This window comes from Gastrolobium bilobum, unplaced genomic scaffold, assembly GCF_033153095.1.
Source record: "Gastrolobium bilobum isolate Gb01-03AN ecotype WA unplaced genomic scaffold, APGP_CSIRO_Gbil_v1 utg22006, whole genome shotgun sequence".
Lineage (NCBI taxonomy): Eukaryota > Viridiplantae > Streptophyta > Magnoliopsida > Fabales > Fabaceae > Gastrolobium > Gastrolobium bilobum.
The window spans coordinates 57,393-69,039 of record NW_026896561.1 but is presented as its reverse complement, the minus strand read 5'-3'; the positions used below and the strand labels follow the sequence as shown (position 1 = coordinate 69,039).

Sequence of the window (11,647 nt, the reverse complement as noted above, 5' to 3'; positions counted from 1 at the left end):
TCAGGTGATGAAACCCACAAATTTATATTTATGACATTAAATAACTTATCTCCTTTAACATGAGATTAATAAAACTCTTATTTATTTTGTGATACGTGAAAAAATATATTATATCATCTGAAAAAAATAAATAATATAATATTTTTTATTTATACATTACAAAATAAATGAATAAATATACTTAATCTTCGGTGCACTGATATGATATAATTAAGATTTATTACCCTGACCAAAAATCCACAACACAAAAGGGCAATGCTCAATTTGCTCATGCTAAGAAAAACCCGCCGCAACCATATATAAAAAAAAATTGAGAGAGAAACAAAACACAAAGAGTGACTCTCATCATCATAAATCATAATAATCATCTCGAACTCAATCAAAAACCCTAACTCGCTCGCTCGATCGCCGCCATGGATTCCGAGTCAACTCAGCAGGTGCAGCAATCGCAAGTGGCGGCTATCTTGGGAGCAGATCCATCACCATTCGAGACGCTGATCTCGCACCTGATGTCATCGTCGAACGAGCAACGATCCCACGCGGAAGCACTCTTCAATCTCTGCAAACAGAGGGATCCAGATAGGTTATCGCTGAAGCTAGCACAGATGCTGAACTCGTGCCCGCACCAGGAGGCACGTGCCATGGCCGCAATCCTCCTCCGCAAGCAGTTAACCCGCGATGACTCTTACCTATGGCCACGACTCTCACCTCAAACCCAATCTTCACTCAAATCCCTTCTCCTTTCCTCAATCCAAACCGAACAGACCAAATCCATATCCAAAAAACTCTGTGACACAATCTCCGAACTCGCCTCCGGTATCCTCCCCGATAACGACTGGCCTGAATTGCTTCCTTTCATGTTCCGCTGCGTTTCTTCTGATTCCTCAAAGCTTCAGGAGTCGGCGTTTCTTATTTTTGCTCAATTGTCACAGTGCATAGGTGATTCCCTCACTCCTCACATCAAGCACCTCCACGATATCTTCTTGCAGTGCCTCACCTCTGCAACGGTCAATCCCGACGTTCGCATCGCCGCCCTCAATGCTGTTATAAATTTCATCCAGTGCCTATCTGGCTCCGCCGAGCGCGACCGGTTTCAGGACTTGTTGCCTGCCATGATTCGCACCTTGACGGAGGCGCTGAATAGTGGCCAGGAGGCCACCGCGCAGGAGGCTCTCGAGTTGCTGATCGAGCTCGCAGGGACGGAGCCTAGGTTTTTGAGGAGGCAGCTTGTGGACGTGGTTGCGGCTATGCTGCAGATTGCTGAGGCGGAGTCATTGGAGGAAGGGACTCGCCATTTGGCAATCGAGTTCGTGATTACTCTCGCTGAGGCGAGAGAGCGCGCTCCGGGGATGATGAGGAAGCTGCCGCAGTTTATTAGCAGGCTTTTTGCCATACTCATGAAGATGCTATTGGATGTTGAGGACGATCCTGCTTGGCACAGCGCTGAGACGGAAGATGAGGATGCTGGTGAAACCAGCAATTACAGCGTCGGACAAGAGTGCTTGGATAGGCTCTCTATATCTTTGGGTGGAAATACCATTGTTCCTGTTGCGTCTGAACAGTTGCCCGCTTATTTCGCTGCTCCCGAGTGGCAAAAACGTCATGCTGCATTGATTGCACTTGCCCAAATTGCTGAGGGTTGCTCAAAGGTAATAAAGATAGCAACTTTTCTTTTTGGTTGTTTTGTTTTATAAGAAAAGGACAACTAGAATATAACGTCGTTGCTATTGTTATTTCTGTTGGTTACCTTTTTTTTTTGTGTGTGTTAGTTAGAGTTCCTTGTAATTTTGATTGTTTCTTGCTGTGCATCTTTATGTGTCCATGTTGTAAAGATCCTTTTCTTCTTGTTTGTGAATTATGATTTTGATTTCCCCCCATCTTCCAATTACTGCAGGTCATGATTAAAACCTTGGAGCAAGTGGTGGCTATGGTATTGAACTCCTTTCCCGATCAACATCCCCGTGTAAGGTGGGCAGCAATTAATGCAATCGGGCAACTGTCTACTGATTTGGGTCCAGATTTGCAAAATCAATATCATCAGGGGGTATTGCCAGCACTAGCTGCTGCCATGGACGATTTTCAGAACCCTCGCGTACAGGTTAGCCACCCTTCGGATGAAGTAATTTTAATTAATCTTGAGTATGGGTTTTCCCCTCAATGACTAAGTGCAAGTTTGAAATTGAAAATATTGTGATTTTTCCAATTAGTATTTGGTTATAAAACTGACTATTTAAAAAACAATGCAAGCAGTAATTGCTATGTAGCTTTATACAAATATGAACTGGGTTACACCGAATGTTGCTTTGCAGTATTGAATTCTATTAACTGTAAATTATGATATTGGGCAACTAGTCTGTATATGTTGTAGCTGGTTGTGGAGGAAGTATTCAGTCCAGAGGGGAAAGATTGGCTGAGTAAACTTGGAATATTGCACTTTTAGTTTCCTGTTTCATCATATCATGATGATGGTAGCGTTCAACCTATGAATTGAGTTTTGTTTTTTTGGTTTCCTTTGTTTCTTATATTCTTTATAGTTGATCTGATTTATAAGTGTACCAATTCTGATTTCTAGTACAAATGTTCTCTTAATATTGTCTACACAGGCACATGCTGCTTCAGCAGTGCTCAACTTCAGTGAGAACTGCACACCAGACATTTTAACGCCATACTTGGATGGAATAGTTAGCAAACTGCTTGTACTTCTTCAGGTAGTTTATAGACCATTATTCGGAAGAATAGTATTATTATGGTCATTTTGCTGAATCATCACATGATTGCTTTTTCTCTTCACTTAATTTTGGATATTCTATATTCAGAATGGTAAGCAAATGGTGCAAGAGGGTGCCTTAACTGCTTTGGCATCAGTTGCTGATTCATCTCAGGTATTTTATATAAACCATTTTCTTTGACATTTATAATTTCTTTTCTTTAGATTACTCTTTTATAACTGCTTTGGCACCATGGTCTTCCTTAGGAACACTTCCAGAAATACTATGATGCTGTCATGCCATACCTGAAGGCTATATTGTTTAATGCAACTGACAAGTCTAACCGTATGCTTCGTGCTAAGTCTATGGAGTGCATAAGTTTGGTTGGAATGGCTGTTGGAAAGGAGAAGTTTAGGGCTGATGCTAAGCAGGTAGGTGATTATTGTTTCTTTGTTTTTATATTTTTGTTAAAGTGCTTGAAATTTATATGTTGCAACTTTGTGAGTCAAGAATTAATTGATTGTTTGACATATTGACTTTTTAAACCAATTTACCATCATTTGGGAAAGTAGTCAGTCCAAAATGGGAAAGTTAACTGCTGCATGAATTGAACCCTGCATCTTGTATTTTGTGTAAAGCACTTCTCTCTCGTCAGCTAGATATCTTATTTTTTTGATATCCTGCATATGCTGGTTCTTTACTAGGTCATGGGAGTTCTTATGTCCCTACAAGTATCTCAAATGGAGACAGATGATCCAACAACGAGTTACATGCTGCAGGTGTGCATTTTAAATTATTTATAGCATAAACATGCAATGCCAGTTGGACTATGTTCAGTCACAACAACTTTAATTTGTTACAGGCATGGGCTAGACTCTGCAAGTGTCTGGGACAGGATTTTCTTCCTTACATGGAGTTTGTCATGCCACCATTGCTTCAGTCTGCTTCACTTAAGCCTGATGTAACAATTACATCAGCAGATTCGGACAATGATATTGAGGATTCTGATGATGAAAGGTCTCAATTTTAGTCCTTCTCTTTGTACAATTTTAAATAATTTAATGAATTTGCGAATTGTTAATGTATAAAGTTTCCCTTTTACTTCACCTGTCTCTTGTATTTTTGGTCTTGTATGTTCACTAATAGTTTAGGCTTTAGGAGGTAGGACATACATCTTGTAGCTTTAATAATCTTTGAATTATGGTTCCATTTTTTTCATCTTCAGTATTTTTTCAAAACAAAACGTGCATGCACTTCACACGCCTGTCCACCCACACGCAAACACAAGATAAATCCAACTAAATTTTATTTATCCGTTATAGTATGGAGACTATCACTCTCGGGGACAAAAGAATTGGAATCAAGACTAGTGTTCTAGAAGAAAAAGCTACAGCATGTAACATGCTTTGTTGCTATGCTGATGAGTTGAAGGAAGGGTTTTTTCCATGGATTGATCAGGTTAGACTTAGACCCCTGTAAAATGCCTTTATGCATTAAGGTTTGTTTTTTTACCTATACAATTTGAATGCGATGCAGGTTGCAGCTATTTTAGTTCCACTCCTTAAATTTTACTTCCATGAGGAGGTCAGAAAAGCAGCTGTTTCAGGTATAAGAATGATTGTTCCTGTGCATCTTCTTTTGTTCAGTGATTTTCCTTTGTCACAGTTAATGTACTTTATGTCATTACCCTAACTGTTTTAATGTTTATCATTTCCAATATCCCTATAGCAATGCCGGAGCTATTGCGATCTGCAAAATTAGCTATAGAGAAAGGGCAATCTCAAGGTCGGGATGTAACCTATTTGAAATTTTTGTCTGACAGTATTATCCCAGCTCTGGTGGAAGCATTGCATAAGGTAATTGCTGTTCAAGTTTATCCATTCTTAGTTGTGTTACTATGGAATTTTTATGTTTCAGCTTTTTTTACAAGTGAGTAATTTCATCTTTTGATTTGAAATTGTCTTGAGTTTTAAGTTCTAAATATTGATATAAGCCGAAGCAGTCCTATATTTTATTAGTTTAGGAGACCCAGTCCGTGGATGGATTTGAGGATCAAGCTTAATCTAGGTGATATTTGGGTAGTCTTTGCCTGACTTGGCTGTGTGCCTGTGTCCCATATTGGTATTTCTTTGCTAATGTTCTCCTACTTCTATTTGCTTGCAGGAACCTGACACAGAGATTTGTGCAAGTATGTTGGATTCATTAAATGAATGCTTACAGGTTCGGCTCATGAAATAACTTGGTTATGTATTTTCTTTCTGTTTTTGCCTTTTTCTCCTATTGAATTCCATTCTGGATTTTACTGAATTAGGATTGTTGAATATACCTTGGCATCGTAGTTGATGTTATAACTTGTAATTTAAGTTTGATGCTTATCATTCTTAGTTGAAAATAAAATTCAATGAAGAGCCTCATTCGCGCTGCAATAGGTTAATATTATAACTGATACTGTCTGTTAATGGTAATAGTAGCGTTTGACAGAATTGCAGAGAGAAAAGACAGAAGAGAGGAGAGAGAGAGAGAGGAGAGAATGATTGGAAGAAAGTAATCCCTTAATTGCTTGACTTTTCCATACAGCCATTGTGATCTTTATAACTAGGATTTGAAACACCAAGAAAGCATAGCCAATAAATACTAATGCTAATTGATTCTAATAAGGACAAATTGATATCGATTCAATCCTTTTATTAATGAAAGGCTGAAAGCTAATAAATGCTAATTGATACCGTGCCAAGTCCTTAGTGTTGTGTGCAATGTTTCATTGTCAATTGGTATATAAAAAGAAAAGTTAAACAGTTTGGTTGCTTCCTATTTTATGATTGGTTTGTTAATTAAATTGTTATTTAGTTGAATTAGTTACAAATTTTGTCAATTGTACTGAACACTTGCCTGTCTCATTAATGCTTGATATGAGGTGCACTTCACTTTGTTCGTGGATTTTTGTAGTCTTGTTTTATTAAGAATGAGATATGTCGTGCAAGAATTTGACGTGTCTTCACTATCAAGGTGGCTGCTTATTGTTTACTTTGTTTTACGCGCTTTTTGTTATCACTTTATTTATATTCATATTAAACTACTACTTAGTATAAAGCTGGGTAATTCTCATGTGGCCTCCATCTCGTTTTGTCCACTACATTTATTGCTTTAATTTTTCTTGAATTTCAAGTGCATTGCATGCTTTTGTTGATTATTGTGCATGAGTGGTCGAGTAGTTGTTTTCTGAGATGCTTGGATATTTATTAACTTGTTTTTTTTTTTGCCTGTGTTTGTCTTCCTTCTTTCCTTCCATTGCCTTCAGAGCATTTGGTATATGTCCGTTTTGGATGTGTTCTGATCTTTTTGTTTACTCTTTTAGATCTCTGGGATGCTTTTGGATGAAAGCCAGGTCAGAGCCATTGTTGATGAGATAAAACAAGTGATCACAGCTAGTTCAAGTAGAAAAGGAGAGAGAGCAGACAGGGCCAAAGCTGAAGATTTTGATGCTGAAGAGGGGGAGCTGATTAAAGAGGAAAATGAACAAGAGGAAGAAGTTTTTGACCAAGTTAGTTGTTTAGTCTCATCTAAAATAATTTAAACCATCATAACTTTTGTTGGGGCTACTGTCTTTGTATTTTAAGTAAAGGCAGATCAGTTTCCTGGTCATCCTTTTTAATAATTTGTATTGTCTCAGGTGGGTGAGATATTGGGAACTTTAATAAAGACCTTTAAAGCCTCCTTCTTGCCATTCTTCGAAGAGCTGTCAACATATTTGACTCCTATGTGGGTATGTTCTCCCGGAAGCTACCAACTCTATTATTTAATTTGGTTTTCTACTAATTTTTAATTCCGTTTATTCATTAGGCTGGCCTTTTGCTCTTATCTTTTGTACCTTATTTTGGTTTAATTATGTCTATATTTTGCTGTTTTGTCTGTTTTAGCTGGTAAATTATAAACATGATTTTAAAATGTGGAATCTGCGTGATGTTGCTAATCTTTGAACTTGGGGCTTGTTGAAGTTGTGGAGATTGCGCTGTTCAAGCCACATCGTTGAACTTGAAAGTTTTAGTTCAATAATGAATCTTCAATCTTGCTTTGAAATTGTAAATTGATTAGTGGTTTTGTGCCAACATTAGATGGAGTTTTAGAGATAAATCTGCAAAGAACATGTTTGCATAGATCTGTTTAGCTTCGAATTCTGGTTTCGCACCTATCATCTCTGAGGTCACATTTATCCTCGTACTCCATTCCCATGCACTTATAATCTCTGAGCTCACGTTCGTCTACATTCTCCAGGCTACAGGCCTGCAAGAGTTGCTTTTCAATTAAATCATAATTTGGTTGTATTCTGTCCAACTGCCAAAAAGCTCTGAGATTGACTTTTGTCATGTTTCATTCTGCAATTTCAATGGTCTAATCTCGTGTCAAGCAAATTCCCTGCAGGCTTTGTGCCTGTGATCTAATTTTTCTTGAAGAACTAAAAGATTTATTTCGTTGTTTTGACTTTTAGTTTAATGTTTGGATATAGGGAAGCGACAAAACCCCTGAAGAGAGAAGGATTGCAATTTGCATTTTTGATGATGTTGTGGAACAGTGTCGTGAAGCTGCTATAAAGTAAGTAGTTTTTTTGGATTCCTGCTTTTGTGTGCAGTGATAATTATCTAGACATGTGTTGTAAGCTTCATTGTTTTACATGCCTATTGAGCAGGTATTATAATACATATCTCCCATTCTTGTTGGAGGCTTGTAATGACGAGACTCCTGATGTCAGACAGGTCAGTATTAGGCATGCTCAGTTGGTTAATTTTTTGAATACCTTTTTTTATTGTTTAAGCTGTTTGGTTGCTAATGCTGGCATTTCTTCATCTTTCTGTAGGCGGCTGTGTATGGCCTCGGTGTTTGTGCAGAATTTGGTGGATCTGTGTTCAAACCTCTGGTTGGAGGTACTGCTTAATACAGTTAAAAACTTGTGAAAAACTGTATTACATTGAGTAACAAATTGTTAATGGCTTATTGTAGAGGCGCTTTCGAGGTTAAATGCTGTGATCCAGCATCCTAATGCTCTTCAACCGGATAATGTAATGGCATATGACAATGCTGTGTCTGCTCTAGGGAAAATTTGCGAATTTCATCGTGACAGTATTGATTCTGCCCAGGTTTTTACATATTTTCCCTGTTTACGATCCATTTTATGGTTTTGCTTCTCAATCATGTTTGGCACTATTATGATCTATTCTTTGTGGAGGCTGATTTTTTTGGTTGAGATGACATCTGTTTAGTTAATATTTTTGCTAATCTGTTTACAGGTGGTTCCTGCATGGTTGAACTGTTTGCCAATAAAAGGTGATTTGATTGAGGCCAAAGTTGTTCATGATCAACTTTGTTCAATGGCTGAGAGGTTAGGGGTTCAACTTCTATTTTTTATTTTTCTGATGTGCTCCTGGATATCTTTTTCCATTGTTCTAATTGTACTCCTTGTTTATCTGCAGGTCTGACAGGGAGCTTTTGGGACCAAACAATCAATACCTTCCTAAAATAGTTGCAGTGTTTGCTGAGGTCAGTTTTCATCATGAATTTGCCACTTTATAATCTCTCTGCTTTTTACTGAAAGTATTATTTATTTTTTTGCGCGGTATAATGATATTGCTTCCGTAATAAAGAGAACAGAAAGGAAACATTAGTATAGCACTACCCAGTCTCTGCATGTCAACCTAGGCAATTCCCTAGAATAAAGCATGTGCTGAACATCATAGGCCATAGTGTGTGAAAGGTTCAAAAGTTTTAATTAAAAGTTTCAGAGACAAGAAATGTGAAAAAATTGTTCATAGCACATTGCCATTACAAGTAGGAATATTTGGGAAATGTCTATGAAGTTATCTAATTAACTCTACAATTTTTATAATTGATTACAACTGTACAAATTATTGGCATGGAGAAGAAAAACCAGAAAGCTTTTGTGAATGAATTGTTTGCTAGTAATTGTTACTCATAAAACTTGCCAGATTCTTTTAATATGGACTTTCATAATTTCAATTGATGTCATGCTATCATTTCTAGCCTATTTGAGGAGCTAGTGCTCTTCATTCTTCAAGATAGAGGCATAGGCAAACCAGCCCCTTTGTCCTTGCCAATTGTTGGTGATGAGCTTTGAATTTAACCAAATGCAAGCCATAGTATCAATGCAAACAAAATGTTTTCAGGAAAACTGCTGGTTGCATCAAATGCTTTCCAATAATTCCTCACTTCTTCTGCAACTTTATATTGATTCCTGATTGTCGTCTCTTTTTTTTCTACTGACAATGTTCATTCAAATGTAGTTATTTGACAATTTGACCTTTCATTTATGACTTTAAGTGAATACCGTAGTGAGTGTATATATAATGAGCAGTCTTGTGTTCCACCAAACAAGGGACGTGAACTATGCCGGTGTTTTTGGTAATACGTGTTGGGTTTTCTTGAAATAGTTTCTGTATTTAATGGAATCCATTTTTTATAAATAGGTTTTATGTGCTGGTAAAGAACTTGCAACTGAACAAACAGCTGGCCGAATGATTATTTTACTCAGACAGCTCCAGAAAACTTTACCACCCTCTACTCTTGCTTCTGCTTGGTCATCTTTGCAGCCGCAGCAACAGCTTGCATTGCAATCCATCCTCTCTTCATAGTTTACATACGTAGCTTTGCTGCATTGCAATCCATCATTTCTTCATAGCATCTGGGTTGGCAGTTGGTGTCTCGCTCTTTTTGGGAACAAGCTTCTTCCAGTTTGGTGGTGGTCTATATATTTGTTACCCATTCTTTTAGCCATAAGATGGTTTCCATCATTCATTCTTGCATGGTGTTTTATAGCAACATGGCTTCAGTTTTGAGAATGCAGTCAACTGTGATTGGAAAGGGGACTTTCTGTAGAATGTGTATAGTATTGAGTGTTCATAGTGCGATTGAGTCCGTAAGAAGAGGTTAGGCAATTGTGGTGTGGGGGCTTCTTGTTCAATTCCTCTTTTTGTTCTTACCATATTGCGTGAGAATATAGGGTTGTCTGTGTGGGGCAATTCTTGCAGTTTTGGCCTATTTTATTGGATTTTTTTCATATTCGCTGGTATGAAATGTATCATATGAAATACTAATGTTAGTTTTTTTGGTATCCAAATACTAATGTTATTTATTCATTAATGTTGCAGACAATTTTTATCCAATCAATAACTTGCGGACAGCAAGGGTTGGAAAAAACGTGTCTATTTTATTTCCTAAATTTATTACTGACGTGGTTTATATGCATGTGGATGGCTCTTCATCCGGCTGTTTGCAAAATTATCCTTGAACTGTCTATACTTGGGCATGCTTTGATCATTGGGGACGTGGGCATTTAATAAAAAAGTGAACTATCAATCACTTATTTGAAAGGAACATGGCTGTACGTATGAGTTTACGTTGGTCATTTACATTAGATAATTACCTAAACGCTTTTTCTAACATTTTTAGACGATTTTGCTTGGTGAAAAATGTGTTAGAATTTCATTATTAATGCATATTTATACATCACAGGTTACTAGGTGAGAGTAATATGCTAGATTTTGTACTGCAAAAGCATTAAGAAATTCCCGTATAGAATATTATTTCCAGAGCTACTAGTTACTCTTTAGTTAATTTTCAAAATTGAATGTTGGTTCATTATAATCTATATTAACGGATATGCAGAGTTCCCATTAATACAAAATCAAAACTTCCTGCAAAGTATGAAATAGACTGTAGCTTTTGAAATAAAACGATGTTCTGTTCCTTGGAGGTTCCACTTCAAATGCCCACGCCTAATTGACTAGTGGGTATTTTTTTTAACGAGATATTATTGTGCTTGAAGAACAGAAAACTGACGAGAATGCTATTTAAGGAATGCAAAAAAGTTGATTCAGACTGCATCGTGAGATACCAAAATTTAAAATCTCTTGTTGAATGTAACCTCATCATCCTTAAATGACAATTTCAACTCATGAACTGGAAGGACTTTCACATCGTACATTCGTACCAACCACTTTCTCTTGATTCATTTGCTTTCACTCGCACTATAATTGGTACTATTGTTAATGTTGATCCTTCCAATTTATCGGAAGGTTAAACATATGGTATTCCTCAAAAAGCAAAGGCTCAAATACGAATAAATCTTTGGTGTTACTGTTGCACCAAAGATTCAGTACATCCCACCAATGAAAACATTACATGTCAGTCAAAACTCTCTTTTTTCCGTGAAATTCTCTCTCTCTCCTCTGACATGTAATGCTCCCATTGGTGGGATGCACTGAATCTAGGTGCAATAGATGCACCAAAGATTTATTCCTCAAATACCCTTAACATACTGAAGCTTAGTCTCACCTGGGTGATGCCAAAAATTTTCGTTGGTTGCTCTCCGTACAAGGCATTCCATAAGACGTATAATGCCACTTCTACATGCCTTATACGTTAAGAAACATGGTCTGTCTATCACACTTATCTCCCGACATTTCCCCTTTTATGTCACATTCTAAAACTAAAAAAAAATGTAAGTGGTATGATTTCAAGGTGGAAATGACGTACAAGTATCTTTATTATTGTTTCTATAAAATAGCCCACATGCACCGGGTGCGTTGTACATAAATCCACAGGATGAAATCTGAAAGTATATTAAAATTTAGGCCCGAAAGACAAAATTCTATGTAAGTGGTCGTCACGATTCAGGCTTTGTTGACCATGCCAAGCCACGGCGATGAGAATTAAGGCATGATGTGAGGACATGGACAACCATTACTGCTACAAGCCAAATACTAACCCCACATTAGTTTAGATATTGGAGCTAAGACTTCAGACTTTAGATAAAGGTGACAAAATAACTGAAAACGAGCTCTCCACTACTCTAAACCAACTGAAGTTTAACCTTTGATATTTCTTTTATGCTCCACCCCACCCACAGTACCACACACACACACATACAC

At 37.4% G+C, this 11,647-nt stretch overlaps 1 protein-coding gene across 1 annotated transcript; it reads left to right on the top strand.

The window, feature by feature from the left end:
- Positions 1-324: 324 nt before the first annotated feature.
- LOC133300556 (uncharacterized) lies at positions 325-9,851 on the top strand. Its single transcript, XM_061500114.1, has 20 exons — positions 325-1,649; positions 1,895-2,098; positions 2,604-2,708; positions 2,817-2,882; positions 2,975-3,139; positions 3,413-3,487; positions 3,571-3,725; positions 4,031-4,166; positions 4,245-4,314; positions 4,437-4,564; positions 4,872-4,928; positions 6,064-6,249; positions 6,379-6,471; positions 7,213-7,298; positions 7,393-7,459; positions 7,561-7,627; positions 7,704-7,840; positions 7,991-8,082; positions 8,174-8,240; positions 9,185-9,851. Exons 1-20 carry the CDS (start codon positions 414-416, stop codon positions 9,347-9,349), a joined length of 3,357 nt encoding a protein of 1,118 aa, XP_061356098.1. The 5' UTR covers positions 325-413; the 3' UTR covers positions 9,350-9,851.
- Positions 9,852-11,647: the final 1,796 nt, after the last annotated feature.

What these genes read in the sequence shown, in the direction of transcription:
- LOC133300556 (XM_061500114.1), top strand. Translation starts at nt 414, where the DNA reads ATGGATTCCGAGTCAACTCAGCAGGTGCAGCAATCGCAAGTGGCGGCT. An exon ending in TTGCTGAGGGTTGCTCAAAG is followed by an intron (nt 1,650 to 1,894) that starts GTAATAAAGATA and finishes CAATTACTGCAG; the next exon opens with GTCATGATTAAAACCTTGGA. An exon ending in CAACGAGTTACATGCTGCAG is followed by an intron (nt 3,488 to 3,570) that starts GTGTGCATTTTA and finishes AATTTGTTACAG; the next exon opens with GCATGGGCTAGACTCTGCAA.